The sequence below is a fragment of the Falco punctatus genome (assembly GCF_963210335.1).
Source record: "Falco punctatus genome assembly, chromosome: 6".
NCBI lineage: Eukaryota > Metazoa > Chordata > Aves > Falconiformes > Falconidae > Falco > Falco punctatus.
In genome coordinates, this window is record NC_137585.1 from 14,808,877 (window position 1) to 14,826,434 (window position 17,558).

Consider the following 17,558-nt stretch of genomic DNA (forward strand, 5'->3'; position numbering starts at 1 on the left):
GAAGCTTTGCCTCCAACATAAAGCTATCTTCAAATTTATTCATCTCTGTCAAACATACAGTTTAGAGGGTTTTTTTTTTCTGTTTATATCTTTTAAATTAACAAAATAAGAAGTAAGATAGCCCAATTCTGTGATGCAGTGCATGGCTGTAACATATTAAATCTCTTTCTCTAGGCTATTAGAACACCTACCATTGTGTTAAAAACAAACAAACAAACAAACAAAACCTAGACAGAAAGCAAAACTAAAATAATTCTTTAGTTCAGGTCGTTCTCAAAATGAAAATGCACATCTTGTTTTACTGTATCAAATAAAAGCACTGAAATATTTCTACCTAGGTTACTGGAATGTTTCAATCAGTTAAAACAAATTTATTTTTGCTTTATTAAGCCTTATTTTGAAGTGGTCGCAATAAATTTTGTGCAAAATAATTGCAGGAGTAACAACTGACAAAAAGATAGTATACCACTTTATCCTTTGCTCTACCTTGATGTGATTATTGACAGATACACTCTTAGATGTACATACTCCTTATATCACAAGCATGGATATTTTTTGTTCTCAGGTTCCATAAATAAAGTGCTGACATTGTACTCTCCCTCCCTGCTGGCTGCATAGGGTGGAGTACATCTAGAGCTGTTTCAGTTCATTACTTTCTCTCTCTCTCTTTATTTCCATCTATTCCCACAACTATTACCTTCCCCCCCCCTCAGCCAGCTTCTATGTCTGTACCATAGCAATGCCTCTTCCAAAGCTGCATTCCAGGTGTCTACCACGTGTGATTCAGACTCCATCAAATATTTCTGTTGCCTTGGTGAGAGCATGTTCCAAAGAAAATCTCCCTTAAACCTGGCACCCAAAAGGGCAGAGAGATACAGATCCATCAGAGTCCTCTTGTGAAGACACTCGCCCCAGTTATGGATGCAGAAAGCTCTCCTGTGTTGAATTCTTTGTTTCTCTTTCTGAACCAGTGAAAAGTCACCATCTTGTGTACATCCCTGCGACCGCTTCTGAAAGACAAACCCCGGGCTGCCCTCACTCCAGTTTTTTCCCTATGCTGCCACAAGGGTGCTGAGATGCTGCAAGCCCCAGATCCACCTCGCATGGGTTACTGAGCTTGGCTGCAAGAACTAGGGCTCTAGCTCACGCTGTTGACACCAAAGTAAAGAGTCAGTGAAGGGCCACATTCTTTGTCAGCATCAAGGCACACGGTTCCTCTGTTGTGACACCTCTCTCACCTTTGGTCTTGAGAGCATTTCTCTTGCAAGAACTGATGCTGACATCAGGCACAACCGTCTCTCTTCTGGCAGCTCTGTGGCAGGCTGCTGGATCTGTATCTAGCACTTACCCTGTTGCTCAGGCCCGGTTCCCTTTAGAAGGATGCCAAACACTCTGGAAGCTTCAGGATGGAGATTTCAGCACAGCCAGACAAACGTTTCATGGGAATCACTTTCACAGTGGGACAGAACTGTTACCCACTCAACGTCCTCTGGTTTGGAGTCTGTGTAGGACCAAGGATGTTAATAAGATGCTGGCAGTGGTTGCAGTCACACTGTCTATTGCATGTCTCGGTGCAGCCTCGGATCACACGTTTCTCGGTAGTGAGATTCTGTATAGCTCCCCAAGTCACATGGCACCATATGTCTAACTCATGTCAGACTGTGAATACAGACCCACCAGACTCTTTGAAGTGCCCTAGGAGGAGACACCTTCTGAGTGTGAGAGGTGACATGTTCCTGTGCCAGTGGGAAAACCCAGCCAGAATATCCAAGTAGTTGCTCTTCTGCTTCTCACGTCTATCCAGTTTCCTTCTGATACATCCATCACTCCAAGAGTGGTGGCTTAGCCAATAGTCTTTTGTGAATAAAAAGTTTCAAATCAATTTCTTGGAACTCAAGCCAGTACAAAATCCATGCAAAGTGTTGGCCGTGTGTCTAGGGACACCGTGTCCAAGACACTGACAATAGCGGTACCATTTACTGAAGGAACGCTTAAAGTGTTATGTGGCCCCTTTTACCCTGTGGGGAAGTGATCAACATTTGGAAAAGGTGCCTAGAAACCAGAACTATGTGTTGGGAATCCAGTTCCCATGTATTGTAAACATCCTGAAAGCCAGACTGTATCTTACCATTGGATTACAAGTGGGAGATAGTGCTCAGTATCCTGAGGGTCATTTTCTGGCACTGAGGGTGTTCTGAGATAGACCCCTTTAGCTCAGACATTGGTGAAAGGTGCCAGGCTTTCTGCAGAACCAGGTGGTGTCCTGAGATTCCGTTGGGTGTGATCTTGGTCCTCTGGGCTGAAGAGCTAGTGCTCCCGCCAGTTCCTCTTATTCCAAGAGATTTACTTAGAGCAAGACAGAATGGAGATATCACCATCGCGGGGGCATTTAGACTAACAAGATCCCTCTGGCACCTCAGTGCAGAATCTAAACATTGCCTTAAAATATTCATGTAGGAAATATTTTGGAATAGAGCATTAGCCCAGCTGTGCGCACTTCATGCCATGGTATGGATGCTGGGGCGCTCTTCTTGCTAAAATATGCCTACTCTTACTTTATTATCAAAATAAAAACTAGGATCTAAAATACTTGGCTGTAATAATGTCACCATTCTGAACTGATGTCAAGGGTTGGAAAAATAAATTTCGTATGACGGAAATGAAATCCTAGCTCAGATAAAAGTAGCATTAAGCTTGCAGATTTCAGTGGTCGAGGACTCTGCTCACTCTTTCTGTGTGTGTTTACAGAAGTATGCACACAGCTAATTGTTGCTAAATGCAGTCCTCAGCAAGTCCTGTCTTGAATAGGTGTTACCGTTTAGTGGAAGGGAGTTCTCTTGTGTTTCACCCTTTTCCAAGCAGGACTGCAATTCGATAAGCCTATATTTGCACTGCAGTTTCTAGTGACATAAATACATGTATGGCTCTTTACAACATTTTGCATGCTCAGGATCATGAAGTTGTATATTTTTGAAGGGATAAATCATCATGCCCTAGTTAGAACTGAATCTAGCCGTGCCATTCTGACTGTGCTTTTTCTAACCTCCACAGAGGAAAAGCAATGTAAAGTAAATTTAAAAGGATCTCTATGCTTTCATCTGATATGAATTACAAGGTTTAACTGCTTTAAATGCTTCATTTTTGTTAATACCAGACATTGATAGTATTTTGAAAGCTCTCTGTTGATGCTTGCTGTATATGTGTCTGAAGGGATCATAATAAAAATCTTGTAGGGCAGAAGAAGTCCACCTTGGAGGAGGAAAAAAATAAAAAAATGTTTGTGTTCTGAATCTTACAAGGAAAAGCTTATTAATGTCAAGCCTTGAACTGCAGCAAATATCAATGCTGATGCAACCCAATTATACTTTAGAAGCTGAAACTGAACACAAAGCCCAAGGGGTTGAGGGTGAGAGCATCTTGCTTAACAAGGTAGATCTACATTTTTCCCTGATGAATGAGAAACGCACAATTCATGTTTCTTCCCATGGTTACAGAAATCCAGAGCAAGCGTCAGGAAAGAAAGAGAAGAAGCACAGCAAATCCAGCCTACAGTGGACTCTTGGAAACAGAGGTACTTTATCATTCACTTTTTGTACCGCAGTTCTATTTCACATCAATAAAAGGCTCAAGTGCTGCTTATTACAAAAGTATATACGCATGCTGAACCACACATTTACTTGTAAAGAGATATTGATGTGGAAAAGAAAGAAAAGATCTCATCTCAGTAGCTAAGCAACAGGTTTTCTCCCCACAATATCACTTCCTCCAAACTAGAATTTGTCTTAGTTTTAATAAAGGCCAAAAGGACTAAATAAATGTGGGACCTAATTACTCTTTCACCCACGCAAACAGTCCCTTTAGGTCAGAACTGAAGAACAGAAGTGCTGCACGATGTTCAAACTGGCATTGCTATTTCTCTTTCCCTATGTGCCAAATAATAAACAGAGAACTTTGCTTTTTTTATTAGTGATATTCATAAAAGGGATGTGTTGGTTTAAGAATCAGTGTGCTCTGCAGGGGGTATGGAAGCCTGCATAATAAATATAATAATGCATAATTAAAAATAATATGCTCTGGATAATCTCTGTTGTTTGTTACACTTACGCTGTTACATTTGTAGTAGTAGCATAATTTGGTCCTAGATAATACTAGATCACAAACCTAGTGTAAAAGCAGCATATAAATAGACTTAACTTTTTCTGAAATTTTTTTTTTATTTGTTTCTGAACTGACATATATGCATTTATTCAGCTTATTAAAATTCCACCTTTAAAATTTCACCAGTTTGGGGTTACTATTTGAACTTCCTACAGGAATGGAACTGATTTGCAGCCAGCTCCCCATGTAAGCCAGCTTTCTTTGTGTTCTGAGTTCTTTAATCCTAAAGAAAGTGATTTTTCTTTATTTTGGTAGAAGTGATGCAGAATTTTTGGTATGCCAACATTTCAGCTTTCTGTCTGTGTTGGCAGACAGCAGACAGATGAGGCTAAGGAGCAGCCCACCACTGTAGTCAAGCTAGTTTAGTGGCTTCATTGTTCTTTTTTTGAAAGTATTGGAGGTTTTTATACTCCAGAGCAGCTCTGGACACTAGAATTCTTCAGAGAATTCCACAACTTTTCTCTAGTGACCTCTTCAGAGAAAATGCTGATGTCCATATATTCAGTATTTAACACATAGGAACCTTAGTCGGTACGTTAGCCTTGCTTCCATTAAATTGGTAGTGTCTTCTCTTAGACCTTTTTGTCCTGAGTTTATTAAAATACTGGCAGCAGAGTTTTGTGGCTGTAGTGTGATCGGTGTTCATAAGAAACTCAATTATCTTGGAGCAGGGATGGAGGAGGTGATGGAGGTCATCTGCTGCACCCCTAGTTCATACTTCTCATTATATCTGTTCTCAAAAGCAGATCCTGATGTGAAAGACGGCATGGAGAAAGAAATGTCTGTGAAAGAGTCCTGTGGCTGATCAGCTGTGTCCTCATTAGGAGTTGTCATTAAGTTCTGACCATGGGGAATGCTGTTCAAGTAAAATGGAGGCAGATGGTTTTTCTCTGATCAATTAGCTGCTCAGATTGATTTGCTAATCAGTGAGTTGAGGTATTTTGTGGCATTTCAGGCATTTTGGTGCAGTTTAATTTATGGTTAGTCTACTGAATGATCTTTAATTCATGATTGTTTAAATAGAAATTGCATATAAATTAGACTTTTTATTTGCCAACGCCCCTCAAAACGGCAGGAGCTCAGCATCTGTAGTGGTGATGCTAACTTCCTTGATTACAAAAATGTGATCACGATCTTATGCCTTCACTTGACTGTTGTGCTTTTTCTTTTCAAAGGTTTTTTTCTATAAAGAAAAATTGAAATACCATTCTATTTTCCCATCCTCAGTAGTGCTTTTTTTTTCTTTTTTGCTTTTCTTTTCTTTTTTTTTTTTTTTTTTTTTTTTTTTTCCATAGGAAAGAGTTAAGTTTCAGGATGGTGATTTTTTGAAAGAAGAAACATCTATTCAAAATTCATTAACAGATTGGCAGGCACCTGTGTGTAAGAGAAGTTTACTCACCACAGAATAAATCATTTATTAGCAAAACCCCTCTAATTTTCCTTCAAGCAGAATCTAACAACATCTAATGGAGGAAGATGGTTCTGTTTCCAGTCCTGCCGTACAAGTATTGGATGACTCAGAGAAACAATTAGGGGTTAGATAGACTGTTAATGAAGCCTGGCTTGCTAGTGACCAGCAGCTTTCACCATCTGACAAGCTGGTGATGGGCTGCATTACGTTAGTTAAACATCTCAGTCAGGTTTCCAGTGGTCTGTGTTTGTAAGTTTGAAAAATCTTTAGTGACTTCAGCAGACTGGAATCGCCGCCAGCTCCTAGAGATCATACACATTAACTTCTGAAGAGAAATACTTTGCTTAGGCCCTACTACATAGCTTGCAGATGAAAATATGTTCCTACGAGCTGTAGGCAGGTGTCACAGAAGGTAATGATGTTCTTCTGTAGGTGGGAAGTCCATCACCGTTTCTAAGTATGCAAATAAGGATGTCATCTCACAGCAACAATTTATTACACAATTTTTCCCTTATGGACGTTGTTTATCTGCTAGGCTTGGAGTTACTGTGGCTGTTGCTTTGCTGCTACCAACCTCTGTAACAGACCCTGCAACCCAATCAATTATATTTGCAAATCTGCATTTCTTTTGTTAAAAAAAATCTAATGCACAGCTCTGTGAAGAATTTGTTAGAAAGGTAAGAATTCAACTGTTTGTATGACTGTCTCAGGGGTTAGCAATGAATATTCTAAGTTGCAGAACTGGCTTCTGGATAGCTGGGCATGTATGGGAAAAGCTCATGGAGAATGCTAATATGAAATGGTAAAAGACCACCAGAGCACTTTTCAATGACAGTGTGTTTCTTTTCCTTTGTAGCGAAAACGCCTTGCATCAAATTATTTGAATAACCCCTTGTTCCTTTCAACAAGAGGTAAGCATATTTTCAAATGAATACACTACTATTGTAATGACATGTTAAATATTTATTAGTGGGATTTCATATGAATTACTGCCAGGGTAACATAGGGCATTCCTTTGTGTAAGGTCCCTGCACTTTATAGTGTGCAGTGAAAATAGATGGTTTCCCTGCAAAAACAATTGAAGGAGAAGACTAAAGGTCAAAACTGTGTAGAAATGGATCCAAAGTCTCTGCAATCAGTAGAAAATCTGATCTCTAGTATTGCAAGCACCATGCAGTGAGAGGACTGATTGAAGAAGGCAGTGTTGCCATCCCCAGGTGCTTAAAAATAGATGTTGAAAATTTGGGATTTAAAAAATAATTACTATTCTGGGCTTTTTATTTGCCTCTTTTCATCAGTTTATGAAACGGCTGAATGTCCCCAAGGGCTAGAAATTTACGGTGCCTTTTGCTTTAAAAACAATGGCTGAAAACCATACAATTTTTCTGACTACAAGAGCTGCAGCCATAAATCTAGATTTGATGGCCTTGAAGATGCCTTCCAATCTTGTATTTGTAAGAACTTCAGATGCTGAAAATTTCATGATAAATGCCTTGAGAATGAACAACTCAGAGGAGCCGTTTGGGGAATGATGATGATTAACTCATGTGAAGAAGCCCGTTCCAGGAAAAATGTGCAACGTAAAGAAAAGGCAAAGAGTTGGAGGTGGGAGATGAAACACAGAGAACTTTGAGTGCAGTTTAATTCTTCAGAAAAGGCCAATGTAGGATTTTAAGAGAAAGTGTGAAGCTTGAGTTGCTTTTCAGAAGAGGAGAGAAAGCCAGTAAAGGAATGTGATTATGTCCTTGCCCTTGTGTTGCCTTTATAACTTAGGCTCTGCTGCTGTGCATTAGAGATACGGGAAGACAGGCCTTTTTCTAAGGCAAATGTATATGTAGCATTCACAGGGGTAATTTTTAAGACATAAAATGTTGACCTTTTTTTAGCGTTTGCTTGATATCCCTGTCAAGTGGCATGTTTAGTGCTTGAAAGTCACCTTCTTGGCCCTGCCTTGAATTCCTGCAGCACAGGATCACCAGCTGAAATGCAGCAGGGCTTCTCTCTGCCTTCCAAACATCATGTGCTAGATGCAGACAATTGGCCTACTTACAATATGCCTCTAATGCATAGGGTCTCAGAGGACAAAAGAGGTTATTACATGGTAAACAGCTATGATGACATGCCTCTTAACAGAAACCCATGCTCATATAAGCCCCAGTGGAAAGAACATTACTCCTGCCTTCATTTTATCTTCAAAATTAAAATTATAACTTATTATTTGTCTTATCATAGCACTTGTTTTTCCCATGTAAACACATGAGGAAAAACAGGAGAGAATGGCAGTGTTAGCAAGCCATGCCATTAGCCCCTCGGTGGATTTCATTTAAGTTAGGTTTGCTATCTCTGACCTTCTTTCTGCCACACGTTTCCTGTTTTATGTGCAAAGGAAGCAGGCAAGTGACAGAGTTCCAGGGATGAGGCTGTCTCAGATCTGCTTGGTTCTCTTAATTGTTAATTACTCTTCGTGTCCTGTGTCTTTGGGTTTTTCCAGCATCCCGAATCTGTGCTGGGATTCTGCGTATTCTGACAATTTTAAGCTAGACTCCTTCATAGGAAAATCCTCCACCTCTGTAGGGGTTTGTTAGCTACACGTAGCAGGCAGCATGGTGCTAGATGCCATGCAAGCTGTGAACTGAAGACAGACGCCATCCTAGGGAGCTTGGCACTGCACTGATGTGGTTGTCCACCTTCAATGTAGAGCTGACTGCCCCTTCTCTTATAAAATTAAGTCTTCAGTTTTATTTTTCAGCAACTAGAAGGAAGAAGTGGACATATTTTAAAATGTTCAAAACTTTATAGTAGAAGAGAGCTGAAAAGAGAAATAAACTAAAAAAAAAACCCTGTGAAGCAGAGGAAACAACTGACATTTCCAGAAAGGCGGAAGAGAACAATTCTTGTAAATTTTGATCAAAATGTCAATTAATCAGGATTCATTTATCTGAAAATATCTTACCTAAAATGAGGTCACATCCCCTGACATGTATCATTTGTAGAAAAGACTCTTCAATTATCAAGCCTCTGTTTATCTGAATAACATTTATATCCCCTGAGTAATCATGGTGTCATATCGTGGTGGCTTTCTGTATGTGTATTTGTGTATATGAAGTGACATCTACACATTTTATAAGTCTGTGATTATTTATGGAACTCATTGCCAAAGAATGTTACAATTGTTGGGGAAAGTAGATTTATGGAAGGAAAAAAGTCTGTCTAAGGCTGTTAAATACAAAAATGAAGATGCAAACTCCAGGTTAGGGAAGCCCATAAACTGCTAGTGTCTGGAAGGATACTTCTGGAGTAGAAAAATTTACTCTGTGCTTGCCCTGTTCTTGCCCTCTGTGCACTAGTGGCAGCAATGGATGCTGTTAGTAGAGGATCCTGGGCTTTGTAGCCTTTGGTCTAACTCTGGTGAAGCTGTGCCTTCATTCTTACGTTCCGCTTTCTACATGTGTGTGAGGTCTGAATGTGCCTACATCTTCACGTGTATGCGTGTGTCAGTGTATAAAATGAGTGTGTAACAGCAGAAAGCAGCTCCCAGGATGGTCTGCATATGAGGGGTCACACTGGAGCAGCTATTTGCCCATTGTGATCAGAGGGGGAGCTGAAGAAGGACAGAAATATGTTGGTTGTCTCCACTTTAATCCACAGAAAGGCCTCTCCATCAGCTGTTTGTCACTGGGACAGGTGCACCAGTCACTTACAAATCAGGAGCAAAAATTATAATCCGCTCTGGTTTCCATAAAGCTGTTAACGTTTTCTAGGGTTTTATTTTTGGACCAAAGTGGATGAATTTCACAAATATTTTTATGAAAGGCTTGGCCTGCATTCTGGTGAGCTTTCTTGTTCTTATCAGGCTGTGAATGCATTTGCTACAGACTCAGTTCATCAAAAGGTGGGAAAAACCTTGGCATTTTGGGTGGGAGTAGTTTGATGGTAAAGAATTGATGATAACATAAAGTTCACTCACACAGTAGCTGACCATTTTGGCCATGAATCAGCTGAAACATTTAAACATGTGTTTAATGGTAAGTCAGTGGCACCAATTTCATACTCCAAGTTAAGCGCCTGCTTAAGTGCCTTGCTGGTTCAGGGCCAGACTGTTCATCGCCCAGCAGGCTGAAGTCCTTAAGAAAGGTTTTTTGACTACTGGCATGTGGAGAGGAGCTCCGCGTGAAAATTTCTGAAAATTTGGAATCGAATGTGCTTCTCATACTGACATTTTAGCATCAGACCTCTGGACATGGGATTCCTGCAATGCAAATTTTTTTTAATCTCAAATGCTAATTCCACTGCTTGCTGTTGCATTCTTTCCTGCCTGCATTAATTTTGCCAATGTCCTGATCTCCTGTGTCACAGCTTGACTAAAATTACTCCCATAGCTGAGAACTAGCATTCACTGCAGCGATGTGTATGTATTTCCCATTAATCTGTTCTCTGCCCTTCTTTCATATGCTAGCAAATGAGGATCCATTCTGGAAGGTATGTGTAGCAAAATCTGTGTATTGCTAGTGTCTTTCTCATCACCATGTACTTCAGTGCTTGCTTCTGATTCTTGTAGTTTCTGTCAGGATACAAAATTGCAGTAGGCTCTTTGCCTTTCATACTGCTTGTGTGAAACCTTTCCCAGTTAACTAAATCTGTGAGCTTCTAAGTTAGAATTTAAAAAAGATGAACTCTTGGGCTTTCATATGCAAGGCTTGAGTTTAATCCCATTTTAGAATCCACTGATTGAGAAATTGCTAGTCCAGATTTGTGGTTTTAATGAAAATTTTAAGAAAAATTAATAACCATTCTAGTTTATATAGCTTAAATCTCTTTACATTGAGGTTTAAATTAAGACTTGAGCAGGTAATTTCTAAAGAGTAATATTTTGGAGAGTGATTTTCTGACAGGCATGAGTTAGAATTCAAGATATAAGCCTGACTAAAACTGTCGGGAAACATTATAATTAAAATCCCTAAAAATGAAAATATGCTTTTGAAATTAACAAAGGTACAAAATTATTATTCTCCTTCCTGGAAAAGCACTAGGAAAATTTAGGATTTTTTATAATGATTCACCAGCCATGAGTTTCAAAATCAGTATCTCCTTTATTAAAATGCACTTAATTATACAAAGAGTAATTAACATTGCCACCAGATTAGCATAGCAATTTACTACATGACATTGTAACTTTGTTGATGAGTCTTGGTTCATTTTATATATTGCTTCAGACAAAGTACTAATCAGTCTTGTTGGAAAAAGGTTGTCAGAGCAAGTCTGAACAGAGAACAATTAGTGCCAGGGAGAACAGAGGGACAGAGGAGTCCTCTAGAAGAGTTCACAAAAGAGGGTACGTAGCAAAAGGTTGTACTTGAGTGTACTGTTTTCCTAGCTGCTCTTTGAGGCAATGGGCATAATACATGGAACTGTGTTTTTCCCCCAGAAACAACTTCTTGCTTCCTTCCTTCTGCTTTGGACTTGAAGGACAATTGATCTGCATATTGTCTTTGACCCACGCTTCAGAATAGAGCTGTGCATGGTGATACATGTGTTGGAGTGACACATTATCAAAACAAGGGAAATAATTCCTATGTCACAAGCTGGCTATATTAGTCGACTCCCTCCTGTGTTTGATTAGTTGGGTTTTATTTATCTATCTGTTTCAATTCATGGAACTTGATTCTGGCTCTTCTGTTTGTATTTGTTGCTATCATACACCATTATTTCTGTCATCTTCTACAGCAGCCAGGGTCATTTTGATAATTAGATCTTGTGTTTGAATGAGCCTGTCTGCTGCAATAGAGGCTTTGAATGCTGTATAGAGAGAAGCTCTCCATGGATTGACTTTATTCAAGCCATCCGTCTTCTTCTCTTGCAGAGTGAGATCCACCATGACGAACACTGCACTGCTTGCAAGCGCGGCGTTAACTTGCAGCCCTGTGGCACATGTCCCAGAGCGTATCACCTCAGCTGCTTGGACCCGCCTCTCAAAACTGCCCCCAAGGGTGTTTGGGTCTGTCCAAAGTGCCAACAGAAGGTAAGCTACAGGGGACATAGCACACCAAGAAAAGAAAATGGGAGAAACCTGGAATCAGTGTAAATAACTAAACTAATCTAACCTATGGTCACAGCTTAAGGTTCTAGTATGCAGTTGCAGAGACCAGAGCAGCCAACACTCCTGACAGCACAGAGATCTGCTAGTCAGGGCCTGAAGAATGTCTTCTGGCCACGGCAACAAGAAGCAGATTATTTGTAACCCCCTTTTAGTACTGTTTGGTAATGCTGTTGATAGTGGTGTGTAAAGGAATAAGCCCCAATAGAGGCAGCTACTCAAATTATTCTCTCATTATTTTTCAGCTTGTGAATTCTGAGACAAGGACCCTAGATCTGGTCCTGCAGAGCTGTGAGGCTGGAGAAAAAAAAAATCACGTGTATCTTTGTGGAATCCTAACTTTTTATTGTTTCCTGGGCTTATAGGTGTTAAAGAAAGATGACAACGCGCCATGGACTGGAACTCTGGCTATTGTTCACTCCTATGTTACTCATAAAACAGGTAGGGATTAACACAGCTATTGACAAGGGATTCCCTGCTTGTGACAGGTGATGCCATTTGAGTCCTTCATAGCACCAATATTAAGGTAGTGTTGTCACGCTACCAGGGATGATGGCATTATTAAGCCAAGAGCCCTTAGGGGCTATGGCTGGGAAGAGCAGATCACTCGCTCTCCCCTTCCTGTCAGTCTGCTCCTTCGCTGTCTTCCCTCTGTAAGGAAGCTGAGATAGATCTCTCAGGAACTTCAGTCTGTGGAGGAGGCTATCATCGAAGTGGTGCCTTCCTGGGAGCAGGGCTGAAAACAGCGTTGAGAATCATATCGGGTTGGGAGGCAGAGAGACACAGTCAGGCTAGCATAGCCAGGTCATGGGGTATGTAGCGTGACGCCCGACTGATGTCTCAGATACTACAGCAATATCAGCTCCTAATTGTTTCAGTATTATTTGGTATCGTAGTCATTAGTATAAAATGTCATATGATATCTGTGCATTGACCATTACTCTTTTTTAGTTCCCTGTTGCACTCTTACAGCGGGCTGTTTGGGGCATTAGATCGTATTTGTAAGGAGCTTTGCAGAGGTCTGGTACTGTTATGACTGTGCTTTTCAGCCAAGGTTGCTAACTGTTGCCATTCCAGGTGGCTGACCTGTTCCTAAACACCATTCACCTCTTTCTTGGAGACCTCCAGGACCACTTGTGGTCCAAGGATTAATTTTAGATCATCTCAAAGGTGCACTATAGCTTTTAGGTTGTCCTGGGCGCTAGCTGTTGATGTAGACGCATGCATGCAAGCAGAAACTTCAGATTTATTTGGTTTTACCTGCTGACAAAAGGCTAATGAGACCTGAAACTTACTGTTCAAAATACATGTTTCTGCTTTCCGTTGTCAGACACAGTTTTGCCATATGTCCTATTCTTAACTTCTGCATCCTTAATCTTATTATTCCACAGTCAAAGAAGAAGAGAAGCGAAAGTTATTAAAGAGAAGCAGTGAGCTGAAGAGTGAGCATAGACAGTTAGAAGAAAAAGATCGACTTCTCAACAATGCAGTGAAGGTAGGACACCTGGCTGGGGACGTACAGTCTCCTGCAGAGATGTTTTAAAAAAATTTATGCCTGAAAAACTGGTATTTTGTGGCTAGAAAATGATTTATGCTCCCAAGCTACAGATGTTCAAATGTGAATCTGTTTCTCTCTGAGGAAAAACACGTGGGTTTCCTTTATGCACAAAAGCAAGCTGCTTTGGCAGGCTGGGGAGGAGAAATCACCTGAATTCCTGTTTCACACACACACGAAAAAAAAAAAAACCCGCCCAAACCCCAAAGTAGCCATGGCTGCCTTCCTCGTAGTGCTATACACAGCTCTGATCTGCTCAGTGGCTTTAAGGCACTTCTTCAGGTGAAAAGTTTAGTCACAAGTGGGTCCTCCAGTGGTAGCTGCTTCTCCATTAGCTCAAGACTCTTGAGATTAGGTAGAAATAACCATCTTTATTTGTCTCAGGCTCTGAATGGTGCAACAACCTTTTCATGACTGGAAATGGATTCACAATCATTTTCTCTGTGAACTCATTTCAAAGCTAAATGTTGGCTGGAGATGTCTCCCGTGCATACCATGCTATAAGGTCCAGTCTGGCAGCAATGAATGGGCTGAGTTCAGAGCCGTAATTCCTATCCTCCATGGCTGAAGGAACTTATCTGGGGCTACTTCACCTCAGGCCCGCTCTCGAGGGGTAGCTGTAGCTTGCATGGCAATCTCGATAAATATTTGAAATTTCCTTACCCTGGAAAAATCAGAGTGGCAGCCGCAGGAGTAACTGGTCACTATTTGTTGTACCACTGCAGTTATCCAGAGGAGGTGTGTTAAAATATTTATCACATTTAAAATACAGTGGAAGGAAAAGCAATAACTTATTAAAAGACATCACAGTGGGGAATATTCCCTGTAAGTGTGTGTAGCCACCATCAGCACTAATGAAACGCACATATGTATGAAGAAGTGACTCTGGGGTATGGAATATCTTTAGTAGGTAGGAGAGTGCAGTGGGGTGAGGTGTTCAGAAGAAGAAAAGCGTTTAGGGATACAGTCAGCTATATGGTGTATGTCAGGGCTGTCAAAATCAGTAAGATTTCTACCTAAGCAGAATCACATTCTTTCAGTGGGCAACACTGTCTTATTTAAATGGTAATATCAGCCAGTGATTATATTTATTGGATATATATCCACTTGAAAGGAGAAAAGCAATTAAAGGTGTTCCGGCACAGAGCAATTTCATTTCTGACATTTGCCTTAACAGAGATTTACATTAAAGAGAACACTCATACACACCACAGGTGGAATGGTATTATTTGGTAAAAACAGAACATGATTTATCCTCCACCTGAGATTTCATCTGTCTAAACAAACCTCTGAGCAGCTCCACACGGGTGCTTTTCAAACAACTTGACTTTCATGTGAGCATTTCCTGCTTCCCCAGGATGGAAGGATCACCCCGCTGCCCTGGGCAGCCTGGACCACAGCCACAGAGGAGCCACCCACAGCCTAGTGACCAGCTGTGCCAGACCCCTGTGCCCACCGAGAGAAAACAGGAGGTTTGAGATGTTGGAGGCCACTGTCCCCTTCCGTCTAGCAGATGGGCTCAGGGGTCTGGCGTGCCACACGGTCCCTCGCAGGCTGGGTGACAATGTGAAGAGCAGGATCTTGGCTGCAGCGGTGCGCAGCTGGGGAGGGAAGGGAGAGTTGCTGATTCTTCCTTTTCTCTTCTTGGGGAAGAGGGAGATTTGGGATGCCTTCATCTGGATCCTTCTCTCATGCTCATTTTCATGTGGGTTTGAAATATTTCAAGTGATTCTGGGGTGCAGTTTAGCCACCCCACAGAACAAAGGCTTTCTTGTGGCTGCAGTGGTATAACAGTAGTGTCTTAGATCAAGTTTTCTGCCAAAAAGATATTGACATCATGTTTAGAGATACCAACTTATCTTCACAGTAATGACTTCCCAAAATGTGTGGCAGGCACAAAACGCTCCATGGTGAGGTTTATCCCTCAAGCGTTCATCAATGCCTTTTGGTAAGATTTAGAGACCTCACTGGTGCCTTCAGTACTTTCCAGTAACACAGCTATTACAATCCTGTGCCAGTAATCTCTTTGGAGCGCAGAAGGCATTCCTGCCAGGCTGTCTACAGGCTGAGGTCAGAAATGTCCTCTGAATGCGTTTGGACCGGGATGGGTATCTACCTCAGACAGCTGCTGCAGTGTGTGCAGCACTGGTGATTACTCCATTCGTTAAGCTGTGGTTTTGCTATCCCCAAAGGAGAATACACTTCCTTTGAGTGGGATGTGCACTCAAGACACAAAAGGATGTTTGCAGAGATGTTTGACACCAATTTGAATGTACTCTCAGTCTTTCCTTCTCTCTCCCCTTCTCTTCATTTGACAGAAATGCTTAGAGCTAAAAACCAGCCTGTTGGCCCAGCAGAAAGGGACTCAGTCATCACTGGAACGTCTCAAAACCCTCATTAGACTGATACAAAACGAGCAGATGATTCAGGTTACCATGACGACCACCACCACCTCCTCCCTGCTAACTGTCCCCTGGATCAAACCCTCCCCTGCCTCGGCTGCCATGCACAAAGCCTTGCAGCAGTCACAGGGTAACAACTGACAGAGCCGGCTGCTGGAGCGCAGAGCAACGGGGGGAGAAAAAACTTTATACACATGCGCAGAGGAGAGATTAAACTGAAACAAAGGAGAGAAGGAGCAATCTCCGTTTTGGTACGCGTAGAAACTTGCAAACCAATCAGTCCAGTTTGTAGGTCACTGTGGCAGCAGGTTCCCACGGAGCGGGTCGAGCTGCGGTTTTGTATTTGCCAAGACCTTCAGTGCTTATGAGATTTTTTTTGTTATGTTGGCCTTAATGTATTCATGACTGAGGATGGACGGAGGAAGTATGGCCGATGGGAAGCGGGATATCCTTTTGTGGGGGGCAGACAGGTTTCCAGTTCTGCTTTAAGGGGGAAATTTTCAATGCAAAGAGTTAGTGAGCTAGTAGAGAAGTAGTTGGGCTGAGAGCTGTACGTGGGAGGGAAATCGGTGAGATCACCAGAAACTGAACTGCTTAGGACTCGACATGGATTCTTATCAGAGGAACAAAGTTGGCCCCACGGATTCGGGTGACCTGGAGATGGGGCCGTTTTGACCAGAACGGCGTCACGGACACTCACAGAGCCTTCGAAACAAAAGATCCGTTTGGGTTTTTTTCAGTATTATTAGAGTTGAGAATTGCAGATATTTAAATAAAGAAACTGTATGAAGTTAGCGTTTCTAGTAAAATATTGAAGTATTTTCATGCTGATGCTTCTGTATATGCGTTCCGAAGTATTTAAAAAAGTATGACTGTAAAACTCCTTACTTTTTTGCAGGTCCTTTTTACTTATTTTGCTATCGGTGTATTTTTCTCATGGAGTTTTTGTGCAAGATTTAGCATAAACCATAATAGTGGATATCTTTGGCAGGTTGGGTTTCATTTTTTAAAGAGATTATTTTGGGGGTTTTCTTTTTCGTTCATTTTGGAAATTTTTTTTAAAGAAAAAAAAGCAAATAAATATTCCATTTTTTCTTTCTTGCCAGTACAGATAATATGCCAAAAAGATAACTTTACATTTTTGTACTGCGTTTTTATTGTTAAAGATATGTAACGTGATTTTTTTATTACTATTACTTTTATTTTTTGCTTGCAGAAATATCTGCTGAAATGGTACAGGAAAAAGAAAAAAACCTGCCTCAAGGGGTTGTTTCTCGTACTGGATAATATCAAGAGTTCTGGGGGAGGGACAGGCCATGGAAAATTTAAAGGGTTTGTTGGGTTTTTTTTTTTTTGAAACTTGATTCCTTTTTAATATTTTGGTTGATTTTAGCACATTTGGGAAGCGTTTAGCATTAGCCTGAGAAAATCCCAGTGCGCCTGCTTGTTTCACTAGCTAGTCTTCCTGATACTGCAAGGGTCTGCCTGGCCCCTCCGCAGGCCACAGCCCTCCCCGGGAAGGTAGTGATGGGCACCCCAGTTTTTCTCAATGTCACAAGCGCACACCAGATGCCATCGTCTCTGTCATTTATGAGTTCTCTGTCAATTAGCACAACAGGTACTTAAGGAAAGCAAGAAGCCACCAGAGCATGACACAAGGCTAGTCTCTCACATCAGCATATCACATGGTGCCGAATATCTTTTTTTTTCTTTTTTTTTTTAAATAATAAAAAAAAAAAACACACGAGGGACTGGCTTTTTCCGTCGCCCATCACTAGGCAGCACATGGTCCCTTCAACCATTTTCACAACTCCGGGAGAAACTGTGCAGTACTATACAAATCTATTTTAATACACAACACTCGGTTGAACAAGATTTTTATATTCTTTTATTGATGAACAAAGTGAACTAAGTAAAACACAATTGTTATACATTGGT

At 41.1% G+C, this 17,558-nt stretch overlaps 1 protein-coding gene across 2 annotated transcripts in view; it reads left to right on the top strand.

The window, feature by feature from the left end:
- PHF21B (PHD finger protein 21B) overlaps nucleotides 1-17,338 on the top strand; it is a 265,259-nt gene extending 247,921 nt beyond the window's left edge. For both annotated transcript variants that reach the window (XM_080390800.1, XM_080390799.1), the window contains 7 exons: nucleotides 3,495-3,571; nucleotides 6,426-6,480; nucleotides 10,026-10,048; nucleotides 11,430-11,588; nucleotides 12,029-12,104; nucleotides 13,055-13,158; nucleotides 15,537-17,338. In XM_080390800.1, coding sequence (XP_080246926.1) covers nucleotides 3,495-3,571; nucleotides 6,426-6,480; nucleotides 10,026-10,048; nucleotides 11,430-11,588; nucleotides 12,029-12,104; nucleotides 13,055-13,158; nucleotides 15,537-15,761 — 719 coding nt within the window. In that variant the 3' untranslated portion in view covers nucleotides 15,762-17,338. The remainder of the gene's footprint in view (nucleotides 1-3,494; nucleotides 3,572-6,425; nucleotides 6,481-10,025; nucleotides 10,049-11,429; nucleotides 11,589-12,028; nucleotides 12,105-13,054; nucleotides 13,159-15,536) is intronic.
- The last annotated feature ends 220 nt before the right edge of the window (nucleotides 17,339-17,558 follow it).